We start from the raw sequence: 16,039 nt of genomic DNA on the forward strand, positions 1-16,039 counted from the left end.
TTACGATGTTGTCAACATTTATTTTGCAAAAAAATTTCACATTTACATATGATGTACAAAATATTTCTATATAAACAAATAAATGAAAATATTATTAAAATGGATGTCACCCAATAAGTAGCGACGTTGTTACTGTAACAAGTTATCAAGTATCATAACAAGAATTTTGACAAGTACGGTCTGTTTCAATATAATTTAATGCAAATATAAATGAACTAAATCGACCCGACTATAAACAATTTGCTGATGCCCAATAAAAATCGATAACAGATTGAACGTTTCGATTTGTTACTAATTTCATTTAGAGACCAGGGTCGATTCTAACATGTTATTTCTCTAAACCTATCTCTTAATCTTATATCTTGATTTGATAATTTTGCAAAATGCTTTACGAGTCATTATAAACTAAAATTATTATAATTTTGACTTTTTGAAAATGAGTTTATATAGGTCCTTATAATAAATAAAGATTTCGTTGTGATATCGAATTGAAATTTGGATTTTAGAGATAAGGTTTTAAGAAATGGCAGCACAGAAACAACCCCTCAATATTTCATTAAATTATAATGTGACAGAGTATATTTAACTTACTTTTTTTTATTACAAATGTATCGTCACGTGGTGTTCACAAGGAACTGTGATTTTCACGTACTTTTAACGTAAATAACTATAAAATTCTGTGCTAAAATTGAAAAGTTCATATTTGTTTTTAAATTTATTAAATACTTCATTTAAATGTTCTATTCTAACTGCATATATGTAAACAAAACTATATTAAAATTGTGACTTATGAACTGATTGTGATCATGTTTTAACTGGTGATTAGCATGGTCACGTGATATTACTTTCTATATCACTTTGTTACCTAACCTAAAAAAAATATATCTCTATGGAGTCGCGTCTGAGGTACCATATCTCTAAACATATTAACTTAAAGTTTTAATTTGATAGTTTCGCGAACTTATGGTACTGTTTTATTTATCATAAACTAAATTTGTAATATTTATGACTGTTAAAAATCGAGTTCATATTTGTTTTTACAATTACGATATATATAAAATTTAAAGTAATATACATATATATAATATATATTCTTTGTTGCACTAATATACACAGTATTATTAACAAATTAGTAACAAAGTATCCAAAGACGAACTAAAAGAGATTTTTTTCCAATCAACCTAACACAGAATTATTAGTTATAGATTTAGAGAAATGGTAACACAGAATCGACGCCTATGTTGCATAACGTGAAGTGATACCTAAATAAAAAATTTTCGAACTATTCATTATGTTATTTCGTAATTTTTAAATCATACTGATATTGTTTTGAACTGTTCACAGGCATTTATAATATTTGTGACGTGTTCTAATTGGTATTTATATTATTTTCTGTTTGTCTGTATTCTAACGTTGTTTAAAATATTTATTACGTGTTGGCGGGCAGCGCATGTGTCTTTGTTTCGCTTTTAAATGTTGCTTATTTTTTTAATTTTTTTTTTCTTTCTAAAAACTAAGTACACAGTGCGTAAATTGTACTAGTAAATAGTGATGTACCGAGTCTGGACGAATCGAATGTTGACTCGAATAATTAGGTAATCAAGTACTTAATATACATGATTTTAATGCATAATATATGTGTATAATACAGGTTTCGAATACTTGAAGTACTCGAGTTCTAGTCGTATGTTGTTTATATTTTTTTTACGTTTCTGCTAAATCGTTTCATTATATTTTTCTTGATTAGCTTAAGCTAACTGAAACGATTTGACTGAACATTTATTATTTTTATTGTTTTTTTTTTTTTAACAAAAATCAATTGAAAAAATAATAAAGTTTTTAGAAGTACTTAAATATTATTATACAATTATTCAAGTGCTCGTCCAAGTCTTCAAATTCGATGATCCGATTATTTTTTTAACGAGGACCAAAATAATCGAGTACCGAATAGGTCCACCTCGGCACATTACTATTCGATTCGTTACGAAATTATGATTAATTTAAACTGTTTTGCATTATTATAATTAATTCATATTTAATAATAAAGTAAACTTTATTTATATGTGCTTAATAATATTAGCAGGTAGTTATGCTCGGCCCTTATACAGCGTGAAAGGGACAGGTTGACAAAAAAACTGAAACAGTGTATTCAGACCGTTATTCTGAACTGAAAACCGGTGGAAATTCTTTCCGAAAAATTTCAATATTTTTTTTTGTTTTTTTTTTTATTTAAAATCATGTAATCTATAAAATCATATAAAGAAATATAAATAAAAAATAGCAATGTAATATTCATAGTCACCAGAGGGAGACTTTGTACAAAAGTCGATTGCTTGGGCACCTCTGTCCCATTCGTGTTTCTACCGTGAAGCAGTTGTGTTTGCATGGCTGTGTTTCGGTTTGAAGGGTGAGATATGGCGTGAGTTTACTGGGTACAGAGGAATAACACCTGAGTCCTCAGGTATGGCAACGCATGGGGGGTATCATGAGCGAAACAGTATACTCTGTTATGTTCACGGCACTGCTCATGTCTATAGGCGACGGTTACCACTTTCCATCAGGTGGGCCGTCAGCTTGTTTGCCATTTTAAGTTGTATAAAAAAAAGTATAAGAATCCTATTGCGATGCGCGGAATCAGCTGTGTAAAGTCAACGCCACAAACGTACGTAAACTACCTACGAAGAAGCGTCACTGACTGCGCACTGTAGGTGTCGCGCGTCGTGTGGATCGTAAAATTTCAAATACATTGCGCGGCGTCACAACTAAGAATCGTTAATTATATAGCTGCGATGCATTTCCGGCGGGAAAATAATCTGCCATCTGATTCAGACCATCCATCTGAATCAGCTGTTTTCGTTTTAGCCAACCTGTGCGTTACACCCTGTATATAAATTATTTATTATTATAAACAGTATTTATAATACGTATGCATGTGAATTACTATGACATATGCTTTATATGATAGTCTTGATATTATTGTAATATATATATATATATATATATATATATATATATATATATATATATATACACCCGCGCTATCGGTATACACCGGCGGGGCACCAGTAAAGGATGATAGGTGAGGATGAAGCAGGTCAGTTAGCCCATCGTGACACCCCCCCCGCCCCTCTGAAACAATTGTGCTGAATTCCAGGTGTATTTTTTATGGGTGATAATGGCATGGTAACCCCACCTGCGCTATCGGTATACACCGGCGGGGCACCAGTGAAGGATGATAGGTGAGGATGTGAGCAGGTCAGTTAGTTGATCGTGACGAATTCAACAAGAATTGTTCACGATGGTTTCCAGGGGAAGCACATGGAGGTCGACCTAATACGGCATATTTGTTGTAAATAGCAGGATGCAGTAATAAAACATATATGTATTTGTGATATAAAATAATAAGTTTAGTGAAAAAATACGAGACATGTCTTATAAAAATCTGACATAGAACAAGCTTCAAAATAATACATTGTTCTAAAAAAACTCAGTGTCAACAGCCAGTATTAAAACTTCAACACGCCCTCTTAATCCTGGATGTTGACCAGCAACTGTTTGACCGCTGACTGATTGCCGCAATATATTACGATAGCGTTAATATGCCCCGTCAGCTCGGAGAGTAAGACACGGACGTACACCGCTTCTCTTACCGCCTCCAATAATACTATATACTCCGCCTCGGTAAACGAAGCCTTTTTCACCACTAAACAATCACGCGATATGAAATTATTCATCAGATCACGCCGTTCAGTCACATAATTTGTGGCACCTGAGTTAATTTGCAACGAATTTTCTGTATCCGCACTAGCAGTGTATATCGACAAAACACAGTTTCCAGACAAAACTCTTTTCACTGCGACAATCTTTTTTTAAGATGCCATTTCTGTCTACACTTTCAGCACCACGGTTCCTTCTTATGATAAGAAGACTGCTTCGCATTCCTTAACTCATCTTTGTCTCCTTACGCGTCACTCGTTCCGGATGTACTCGAAGCTGAAGTGCTTTTCTTCCAAGAAAACAAGCATTCATTCGATTCACCACGAGTTGTCCAACGCTTTTCTTGTAATAATTTAGTCTTCACTAAACCAACTAATATTACAATTTCCGAGTGCTCACGTGCCATGGTCATGGATTCGTACTCCAATGGGAAACCTTGCAGCATAATTGCCCAAAGAAACTCATCATCGATAGTTTTATTCGTACTTACTAACTGTAGAACATACAACAAAACTTGATCGACACACGCCTCCATATCAACAAAGTCTTCCAGTTTTATTGAACAAAGACTACGTAACGTCTTCAATCTCATACCAAGACCTTTGTCATCATATGCACCTTCCAGAGCATTCCAAACTTGATTTGCAGTTTTAGCTCTCATGAGATGAGAAAAAAAAAAAAAAACTTTTTCAACACAAATCAATGATTTTTCCTTGTCGTCCAGTCGTTTTCTTATTTTAGGTTACAAGCTATCATTTGCACTATATCCACAAATACATTTTCATATATTTTCAAAAGTAAAAGCATTCTGCATAACAAATTTTCAATCTACATTGTTCACCCGTCCTTTAAGTTTTTCAAAGGAGATCGGCGAATTACTCTTGTTAAATATCGTGAAAATTTTCTACTTACAGAGCTGGGCCCATAACCTGTTGTAAATAGCAGGATGCAGTAATAAAACATATATGTATTTGTGATATAAAATAATAAGTTTAGTGAAAAAATACGAGACATGTCTTATAAAAATCTGACATAGAACAAGCTTCAAAATAATACATTGTTCTAAAAAAACTCAGTGTCAACAGCCAGTATTAAAACTTCAACAATATTGCAAGCAATGGGGCTGTCTAACTTCATTGCTAACAATCCCTTTCCCCCCTGGTTAAGCTATTAGGCATTAAAAGGTAGCAAACAAACTCACTTAAACTAACTTTCATTGCCAACTAGTGTTTTTTTTGAGTTTTTTTTTTTTAATTATGTACCAATATCAAATGTTATTTGTGTGCTGTAAGTGATGCAAATATATATCTATCTAATAGATAAAGGAGGTAGTTAACGGGCAGCTAAAGCACACGAAAGCTGTATGTGAAAACGACATAAATTCTTTCACGAGTTATATAATAACTATGTGATTTTGTTGATAGATCCCATCCACTAAACTGAGACACGACCATTAGTTACAGCTACTTAGTAGCAGTAACGTACTCGTTCACGCGTAACATGCGAACGATGCGTCACTTTATAATGGAAAGACAATTGGGGTCAATTTTGAGGCAACATTTCTTTAAATCTATCTCTAAAATTAAAGTTTCCATTTGATATTAAAGCAAAATTATTATTTTAAGAACTGTTAGATATGTGGGTAGTATTAAGCATGTACGGGTAGCTACGTCCACCTTTATAAGTCATTTGTCTATTAAACCAATGTGTAACCGACCGCGCGACCTCTGTGTTCACTTATCGCGTACCCAACTTGGCAATATACAACAAGAACCAATATAAACTATTTATTTAAAATTACCTTAGGATTGATTTAAGTATATCAAAATTTTAAATTATATTAAAGTTTTAAATTATATTATTAAATTTAAATTGTAGTTTTAGAGATAATTTAAAGAATATTACCTCAGAATCGACTCCACTCTGGAATCTTCTTTGAGAATTAGTTATAGTTTTTTAGAAGTAAATAAATAGCTAACATATTAAGCTTGATAATTCATTAAAATACCTTTGTCACATTTGTCCTTCTACGGACATAAATATCAACTTAAATTAATAATATGTATAAATACATTTCCACAGGAGGGACTCTACGTACTCCAGAGTTCGCGCGCAAACGTACACTACCGGAAATTTTCGCGCCATTGTCGGCGGTGCAAATTCAAAATGGCCGCCGCAGAGCCAGAAGTGTCGACTTGCCCGCCGTACAGGTTCCCGTTAGGATTAAACAGCTGGAAGAGAAAAATAAGGAATAAATTGTTTAAATACATAAAATTGTGCTTAACGTCATTGAAATATGATAATCATTATAAAAGATTTTTAGGTGTGTAGCAATTTTATCATGTCTACTAAGAGGTACCTTATAAGTAGTGATGGTAATATATTGCAATATATATATATTTTAGTTACAACATCTATATATTGGTTCAATAACGAATATGTTAAATGTCTGTTATCCAATATTTCATGTCGAAATGAAGAAACCGATCAACATTAATATAGATATGCGATCAATATGGACAATATTGATATAATGACCATTTCCCACCATCAATGACCATATCGGTTTTGGAGCACCAGTGAAGGGTGATAGATGAGAATGAAAACAGGCCAGTTAGTCCATCATGATGAATTCAACAGGAATTAACCATGATAGTTTCCAGGGAGAACCGCGAGGAGGTCGACCTGGTTGGGTATATTGCTAGCAATAGGATTCTCAGTCTCCATTACTAACAATCCCTTTCCCCCCAATATATAGATATTGGAACAATACCCATGCCTACTTATAAATACACTCTAATCGCCTTATTCATAAAAACTTTAAACAACGAATAAACCTATTTTAGTTATTAAAGATGTAATTACTTAATCTATGATTAAAGAGGTTTTTTTTTCACTAATTTCTCAATTTGACAGATAGTGACAATACACTAATAAGTTAACATAGGTTTGTTTATGGTTTTATTTTCTTTTTTTTTATGAATAAGAAGGCATATGTTTTTAGGGAAGTTTCTATGGCCGTTGCAATCATTTATAACCGAATAAGTAATGCTAAATTGACAACACGACGATATATCAAAGAAGACGAAAGACTAAGATGTAAAACTTAATTCATATGTAATCACAACAATAGCAAATTTAATATGTAATTCTACGTCTTTTTAATTTAAAATAATATTCAAAACTTTAGAAACTTCCCTTCAAATTATTTATAATTTAGAAAATTTTCAATTTAGTATAATTTAATTGCCTGGTATATTAAAATCGTTTAATACAAACAAACTATAAATAGGAATGGGTAATAGCAATACATAATAATATATAGTTAATATATCTATACATTGGTTCAATAACGAATATGTATGTAATATTAAAAATTAGCTATCCAATATAATATCTAAATGAATATAGATTTAGATATCTGACTAGTATGTGCGATATCTACGTAGGTAATGGCCTATTTTTCCCCATTGATGTCCAGAGAAACCAAATACATAGATATCGGATCGCCACTGATATTACCCGTACCTAATTATAAACTATCCAATAAGATGTGGCCATAGAGGCAGCGAGAAATTATAAGGAGCGGATAGTGAAGTCGCTACTAACCAAATTCTTAGGAATTAGTGAACTAGTACAGAAGGCGATTTAAAATATTATTTTAGTTTTTTTTTTTTTTATATTGTAGTGTATTTTAAAATAACCTCTGCGACTTCATTGAAGGATATAAGCGTGAGGATTTATTTCAAAATATTTACTACCCGCCCCTAAAATGCAGGGCCGGATTATATATAAAGTAGTGTAGAGAACTGCCTAGCATAAAGAACCTGCGTATCAACAATAATTTATTTATTTATTTCCACTTTATTGCACCATTTGATATGCATCTCCCACGCACAACCACTCTTTGGAATCAACTTCCAGCAGCAGTATTTCCGAACCGATACGACAACATAACCTTCAAGAAAAGAGCATATTCCCTTTTAAAAGGCCGGCAGCACACCTGCAATGCCGTTGGTGTTATGGGTGACCATGGGCGGCGGTAGTCACTTGCCATCAGGTGAGCCGCAAGCTCGTTTGCTCCTGTGTTGTAAAAAAAAATTATAAAAATATAAATACAGTTTATTTTAATGAGAAGTGAAAAGGCGACCTTATCGCTTAGCAATCTCTTCCAGACAACTTTTGGTTAGAGAACATTGGGAAAAAAGATAAAGGGTAGGTTGCACACTATTATATAGATACTAATGTAAGCAAACATATATACATATATAAACAAATATATGCATACTTAATAAAACTCATATAATAGGAGAAAATAAGGGAGAAAGATGCAGAAAGAACATGGCATTTTTTAGAGAAATATTCTTTAAATTTTTATTACATTTGAAGATTATTTTTACCTCTTTTTTATTACATCATCATATTTCAAAATTATAACAGTCGAGGTTGATCCCATCACTAGTTACCGCGCCTCCCGCGTCGATACCGCCATGCACAGGCAGTCAGTCCTCCGGCCTGCGGCTTACTATCCGCACGTGTTCGCTCGTGCCCTCCTAACAGGACTAACCTCCCCATAACTAACAATCCTCCCCCCCAGTATATTTTGTAACCCGTTACAAGTTATATAGAATATTATAGCATTTTTTCGGAAACGAGACTTACATTACCTATGCACCCTGAAATAATTAATCCGGCCCTGTTAAAACGTGCAATATGGTGGTCACATAATAAACATCGCTGCCTCAATATTTATTATAACTTTATACTCTTTAAGATTCAAACGAAGCTTATAACATTGAAGAGAAAAGGGTATCTAAGTTTTAAATTTGATTTATTCCCTTCTGTTCTCTGCCATCGAATTATATAAACTTTAACTCCAATACAATTGCTTTTTCTCTTTCTCGCAGAGAAATTTTATAAACAGTACTTAATAAGAACAATCTGATATAAAAAGTATTTTTTAATTTTTATAATCTGTCAAACAGCTATAAAGTATTATAAAATTCTTTAATAAAACTTTAGGTCTAATTTAAAATACCTCCCATTGTATATTACTAAATTTATGTATTTAACAATTAATATAATAAATGTCATAAAAAAAAAACGAAGATATTTCATAAAGAGATCTGCTGCTACTTCGGAAACGTCCATTTACAAGCTCCATCTTGATACCACATTTTGTAAACGTGATTTTAATATCACTCATTTCTTTAACATAATTTCAAAATCACCCATTTGATACTTACACTGTCTCAAGTGTATATAGACTCTATGGGCTAGTACACAGAGCTGTAAAAGTATTTTAAAAAAATAAATTCAAGAATGTTTACTACTCGAGGGTACAGACGTCAGAAATGTCAGTTTCGAGACGTCAGAAATCTCTAAAACTATGTGTGAGTACAGACGTATATCGGAGTGTGTAACTAACCGAGCCAGAGACTTCAGGGTGAACAACGCTATTGTCTACCCTTCATAAGCGTCCACACATACTACCTACTAAAATAAAATAAACGAAAGCCTCTCTCGTAATACAACAGTCCAATTATGTTATGATATTTTATTGTCTGCCAGTATTTATTTTAACTAGCAACATTATATTATAATTAAGTATACAATATTTAAATTACAGTGTAGTTATAGTGATTTATCTATATTACTTTGTAGTTTTACTCTCGTGTAATGTTATGTTAATATACTTTATTACTATAATTATAAAAATGTCCCAGTTAACATTTGATGTACGTAATGCACATACACTGATCGCTGCTTGCGTGCATAAAAAAATCCTTGAGAATTATATTCATCCGCTAATTCTGTAACATATTTATGAACGTTGCTACATCATTTAAAAAAAAAACAAAAATATTAATAAAATAAATGAGTAGTATAATTCTCTATAATTACTGAAGATCAGGCTGTATGGCTTAGTTCCTTTACCCTTCTCATCGTGGATAAATTTATACTATCACTACGTCTATGATTATAAATTTCGAACAGAGAACAAAGGTGTCCTTTATTCGGGATTTAAAAAGAAAAATATGAATTTAAAAAGTATAAAGACGAATATATCATTGAACTAAAAGTACCACCCATCATAGTATATATTATAATAATTGTTCAGTGGATTGCTTCTAAACCAAGACAAGTAACAAGTTACATGTGTCATCCAAGCCTGCGATATGTTGTGTACGAGATATATTTTATATTAACTGGGAATATTATAATTATGTTGAAGTGCAATAAATAAATTTAGTTAATCATATTTTTATAGCTAGAACCATATTTGCCTGCATTGTAGGAAATATGAACATATTACCACTTATAAAAAATTCAAAATTTATAAGAGATCCGCCTTAGTGATCCGTTGACTTTTAAATTTTTCAAAATAAGAGTCTTAGATACTGCAACGTAATTGCTACATACATACATAGAAATTCCTAAAAAAGTGAAAGCATACGTTATAAGTATATTCCACTCATGTTTTTTTTTTTAGTCGTGACATTTTTTACAATAAGAACATTTTTAAATACAATGGCAAAGGAAAAATCTCTTACATATTTAAATCGATTCTGTCCGCAATTTGTATTGCAAATCGTGCAATTTACGATATATTTAAGAATATTCATAAGGTACAGTTGTATTTACTCGTTCGCTCTGTAAATATCATTTTTCATAATAAAATTTTCATAAAAATAAACTTTGTGTTTTATTTCCCGCCCTTTTAACTTGCAACCCTTGAAATGAGGCTAAGATTAAGCACTTCATATTTCGACAAATGTATGTATAAATTAAATGAAAGGTAACCAATGTACACGAAAGTTTTGGCTAGTTTCATTTGTCCTTACCAACGTAACGTTACCCTACTTTGGGGGAAGAATGGAATTTTATTCCAACTATCTCCACTGATAGAGAAAAATGGTAATTTATTTCCACTTATCCCTACAGAGCGCTTATTATTTACAAGTACACTCCTGTGGTGTTACATTTGAAATAAATTCCAATAAATTGATGTTGAAATTAAGACGTTTCGCACTCGAATTGGCAATACTAGCGATATATTAGTTCCATATTGTTCTGATAGATGCATATTAGTGCAACTTGCCAATGCGAACTATTGTAAACCGATCCCAATTATAACTTAATTCCTAAAAGTTGTTTCATGAGTGCGGTATAAAATTGTCATTGGCAATAGATTGGATTGGGCGGAAAGGGATTGTTAGTAATGGAGGCTGAGAATTCCATTGCTAGCAATTTACCCAACCAGGTCGACCTCCTCGCGGTTCCCCCTGGATACTATCATGGTTAATTCCTGATGAATTCATCATGATGGGCTAACTGGCCTGTTTTCATTCTCATCTATCACCCTTCACTGGTGCTCCGCCGGCGTATCCCGTTGGCGCAGGCGGGGTTACCATACCATTTTCACCCACCAAAAAAAAAAAGATTGGATTGATATTGATTTTTGGATTTGGATCTTTCTTACCTGTGATGGTGCTGCGAGCGCCTACAGCTCGCGCTCAACAGGCCGAGACGCACAGTGCAGTGAGATCACAAATTAGAGAGACTATGTCTAAAGAGTCAGGTTCGCGATCATGTCGTAACTGTGCATGATTAAAGATCACGAATTGATCCCGAAACTAGTCGAGCTTTCTCGATCTGAATTAAACCGATAGTTATTACATTACAATGTAATTTTTTTATTTATTTCTTTTTAGATAACTTGGATCCATTTTTGTTAGTAAGTGTACTTAAAAACTATGTTAATACTTAATCACTAATAATGATCTAGTCCTCTCGGCGAGCATTCTCACGAGAGGACTATCCAATTTATTAACAAACATGTTCAGGATACTGTTGCTACTCCCGCGTATTCGACGTAAAAACGAAGCTGCCTTTTTCCGTCAGACTGCGTCAAAACTATCTGTGCGAGTGTCGGTAAACATCATTATTACAATGCAATGTATGCTTACGAAACTTTTAACTATAAAATAACAAACAGAACATCAGGTCTGATGAAATCATTCAACCCCACCTATCGTCTCTCATTGGTGCCAGTTACCGCCAGCGTATATTGATAGCGTAGACGCCAAGACCACCACTCCGTCTTCACCCATTACAAAACACTGTTTTCCATAGCCGATATTTGGAAACTTTAGAATATGAAAATGTATGTTATCTTATCTTAAATACTTATTTTAAATCCTCAAGTCTTACGAGATATTTTACGTGTTCTACCGCTTGTACAACGGACTGTGTTCAATATGATGCTCACGGTCACTTTCTACCATCGTACGGCTCGTCTACAGACTAGATGATCGTGTACAACGCAGTTTCAGAGATTTTTTCTTCCACGAAGACTTAGATTATGGAATGAGCGATCCCTGTCGAAGTTTTCCCAAGAGACTACAGTATGGGGTTCTTGAAAAGGGGATAAAGAGGTTTCTTCAGGGTCGGCAACGTGCGCATAATACCCCTGGTATTGCAGGCGTTCATAGACTACGGTAATCGTTTACCATCAGGTGGGCCGTATGATTGTTTACCATCTCAGTGGTATAAAAAAAATCTGTTTTTGTAAAAAGATATTTGCAATTATATTCATTTTTAACTTATTTTGTATTAGATACCTAATAAACCTACCGTTGGTGCTGTCTCGGCAGACAGAGTTAAGAATTAAAATTACTATTTTGAATTAGTTCTATCTTGTGCCACTAACTTACATATGCCGCTGTTTGTCGAAGAAAATTGCATTTACATGTACAGTTATGATATTAAAACGAAAATAAAAAAAAAAAGTACTTTATTTATATAGTTTTTAAGGCTTTTACAGTTGGGTCATTTAAGAGTAGGTTTTAGGGTAAATATTTTGGGATGTTAGCAACCCTGATCAATTGTCAATGCCAAAATAACTAAAAACATTATTCTAACCTCAAAACGCAATTTTTTCTGAACTAATTTAATTTATTATAACTAAATGTCTAATAAGCACTTATTTCTTAAGCCTGGATTCGTCCGGGCGCCGCTGCAAAATGGTGTAGGCCGTTACGTGCAGCAATTGCAGAGAATTGTACTGAAATTCTGCAAAACTCATGGTGGCAGTAGAGGAATGAGGCAAGTAGTTCTAATTTTGAATATTTTACTACCAATTTTTTTTTTCTAATGGAATGGTAACTCCGCCTGCGCTAACGGTATACACTGGCGGGGCACCAGTGAAGGATGATAGGTGAGAATGAAAAGGCAGGTCAGTTAGCCCATCACGATGAATACACCTGGGATTTAGCTCACCGGTTTCTAGGGGGATGTGTTAGGGTATATTGTCAGCAATAGGTGTAAGGTAGTCCGTATTACTAACAATCCCTTTCCCCCCAAACTGTCATGTTTACAGTATAAACTTTTTCCTACTACTTTACATGAATGCATTTACATATTATTGTTATTTTTTTTAATGATTAATAATGGAATAGTAACTTCGCCTGCGCTAACGGTATACACTGACAGGCCACCAGTTAGAAGTGATAGGTGAAGATGAAAACAGGTTAGTTAACCCATTGTGAAAGAATTCCACGAGAATTAACCACTATGGTTTACATTGTAAATCGCATGGAGGTGGACCTGATAGGGTACATTGCTAGCAACAGAGCTGTCAGATCCCATAACTAACAATCCCTTTCCTCCCTGCTAAATGACTTAACTACATTTTCATCTATCATGACTCCATTTTTTTTTAATGGATGGTAATGAAATGGTAACCCTACCTGTGCTATCTGTATACACCGGCGGGGCACCAGTGAAGGATGATAGTTGAGTATGAAGCAGGTCTAACTGACCTGCTTCATACTCAACTATGCCTGCCCATTGTGACGAATTCAACAAAAATTGTTCACGATGGTTTCCAGGGAGAACCACGTGGAGGTAGACCTATTAGGTAGGCGTATTGCTAGCAATTGGGCTGTCAAACTCCATTGCTAACAATTCCTTCCCCCCCCAACTCATGACTCCATTTATTATTAGCAAAATGTATGTACATAAATGTAGTAATATTTAATTTGCAGGGATTACATAGAGCAAGACTTGGTCGACTTTGCAAAACAAAATCCTGGCGTGGTGGTGTACCTGAAGCCGCGCCGCCACCGCAGCCCTGTCGTCGTCGCCGAGTACTGTGAGTGCTTTTTAACCAACTTAACATATTTTTTGTTTATACCACAAAGGTGGCTAACAAGCATAAAGCATGTATGATGGTAAATGGTCACTGTACCCTATGGACGCCTGCAACACTAGGGGTGACACGTGCGCATTGCCGACCCTGAAGAAATCTTAATATACCTTTTTTTAGCCCATACTGTAGTCTGTAGGGATAACCTTTGCAGTGGAAGCTTATTCTATATATAAGGATTCACATTATTGTACGTATGCATATGTATTTAAAAAACGAAGTTTCTTGCCTTCAATCAAACTGTTTATAATTACTCCTCTCCATCCAAAGGTTGCATGGAAGAGATTGCTTTTAGCGATAAGGTCGCCCATTGTTTTCTCATTGTGATCATTTCTTGTAAATGTTTATCTATACTTATAATAAATCTGTAGAGAGGTCAATTCTGTACATGAAATATATTTCCAAAATAACTATCAGGCGGTGATTAGTGATCGATACTGATGCCAAAAATGCAATCGGTAAAATTTTTGTCTGTCTGTCTGTTCGTTATATAAACAAAAACTACTCGACGAATTTTAATGAAACTTGGTATAATTATTCTTCATACTCCTGGACAGGTTATAGTATACTTTTCATCACGCTACGATCAATAGGAGCAGAGCAGTGAAGGGAAATGTTGGGAAAACGGGAGAAGTTACTCCATTTTTAAGCTTCCGTCGCGTGTGCAGCCTTAATGGCCACTTTTTTAAATGTAAAAATGTCCACCCGTGCGACGCCAGGACGGGCCCCTAGTATTTATAATAAGTTTACTATTGGAATCTTTTGGAGGAAACAATAAAGAGTATCTATCTTATATTTCCAGTAAACGGCGATAGAGTATGGATGAGTATGCACAACAAGAGTCAATCAGAAGTCACGAAGTGGATCGAAGTGCTCCGCACGCAGCAGGGCGACGTGTCCGGGACTCGTCTGCGCAAGTTCCAATACACCGACCACCCGTCCATTCAGGGGCCATGGAGCCCATTCACGTTCAAGAACCCAGAGTTGAACACGGCGAAACTTCCAGACCCTAAATTCGGCGCTAATAATAGATTACCAATGTCAGCCACAGAGCAGTTGAGGATAATGTTTGAAAAACAGAGGTTGAATGAGAAAGATTTGAAGACTGGGGAATAGATTGAGTCCAACATTGGGATCGATTCTGAGGCATGTCTCTAATCTCTTAGCCTAATATTTATTTATTGTAAAAATAATAACTACTGGTGTAATTAGATCGAGAAAGCTCGACTAGTTTCAGGATCAATTCGTGATCCTTAATCATGAGCGGCTGTTACAAGCGCGAGTTTGACTAATTTTTTAATTTGATAATTTCGTGGAATTACTATTTTATGAACTATCATAAACTAAATATATTATATAATATTTTTTACTTAAACCTATTTTTTTTTTTTGATGGGTGAAAATGGTATGGTAGCCCCGCCTGTGCTAACGGGATACGCTGACGGAGCACCAGTGAAGGGTGATAGATGAGAATGAAAATAGGCCAGTTAGCCCATCATGATTAATTCATCAGGAATTAACCATGATAGTTTCCAGGTGGAACCGCGAGGTCGACCTGGTTGGGTATATTGCTAGCAATGGGATTCTCAGTTTCCATTACTAACAATCCCTTTCCCCCCAACTTAAACCTATTAGAAAATTAATTCACATTGGTTGTTACAATAAAAATTACGCTGTAATATCAAATTGAAATGGTTTAGAGGAATAGTGCCTCAGAATTGACCACTTTGTCTGCAATCCAATGTATCTACGTCATAAGACAAATGAAATAGCTATAAATTTATTAAAATAGAAAAAAAAGCCCCGATGTAAATATGCATAAAGAGCCGATGACCTTGAAACGCCTGTACAGATCACAAATTGTAGAGCCATATCTAGAGAAGCATATTTGTTCCTATTTCATGCAAAAACTACTCAATAAATTTCGAATGAAATGTGCTACGTAGATAGGGTATACCCTAAGTTGCTATTTATGTATCGACTCGCACCCGCACACGAGAAAAACCGCGGTATAGACCATGTAATACAGTGGATTGCAGTGTAGTTTAAATTATTTGTATTATATATAGCTGTAGTTAATAGTTTACAATAAAAAATTCATACATTTATTTG

At 34.3% G+C, this 16,039-nt stretch overlaps 2 protein-coding genes across 6 annotated transcripts in view; both read left to right on the forward strand.

Annotated features, from left to right (window-relative positions):
* LOC113509775 (golgin subfamily A member 6-like protein 22) overlaps positions 1–10,414 on the forward strand; it is a 58,945-nt gene extending 48,531 nt beyond the window's left edge. For 4 of the 5 annotated variants that reach the window (XM_052898679.1, XM_052898676.1, XM_052898673.1 and 1 more), the window contains exon 16: positions 5,800–10,414. In XM_052898679.1, coding sequence (XP_052754639.1) covers positions 5,800–5,972 — 173 coding nt within the window. In that variant the 3' untranslated portion in view covers positions 5,973–10,414. The remainder of the gene's footprint in view (positions 1–5,799) is intronic. The other variant, XM_052898682.1, reaches the window with a different exon arrangement.
* A 2,182-nt stretch (positions 10,415–12,596) lies between these two features.
* On the forward strand, positions 12,597–16,035 carry LOC113510164 (39S ribosomal protein L43, mitochondrial). The gene is made up of 3 exons (XM_026893611.3): positions 12,597–12,825; positions 13,767–13,873; positions 14,730–16,035. Exons 1-3 carry the CDS (start codon positions 12,689–12,691, stop codon positions 15,041–15,043), a joined length of 558 nt encoding a protein of 185 aa, XP_026749412.1. The 5' UTR covers positions 12,597–12,688; the 3' UTR covers positions 15,044–16,035.
* The last annotated feature ends 4 nt before the right edge of the window (positions 16,036–16,039 follow it).

Source organism: Galleria mellonella, unplaced genomic scaffold (assembly GCF_026898425.1).
Source record: "Galleria mellonella isolate WM207_F2 unplaced genomic scaffold, CSIRO_AGI_GalMel_v1 utg121, whole genome shotgun sequence".
In the NCBI taxonomy this organism is placed as follows: Eukaryota; Metazoa; Arthropoda; class Insecta; order Lepidoptera; family Pyralidae; genus Galleria; species Galleria mellonella.

Bases quoted from the DNA above. Each gene is read 5' to 3' on its own strand.
- LOC113510164 (XM_026893611.3), top strand. From the start codon at position 12,689: ATGTCTAATAAGCACTTATTTCTTAAGCCTGGATTCGTCCGGGCGCCG. The intron at 12,826-13,766 runs GCAAGTAGTTCT...TTTAATTTGCAG, and splicing joins GGTGGCAGTAGAGGAATGAG to GGATTACATAGAGCAAGACT. The intron at 13,874-14,729 runs GTGAGTGCTTTT...TTATATTTCCAG, and splicing joins TGTCGTCGTCGCCGAGTACT to TAAACGGCGATAGAGTATGG.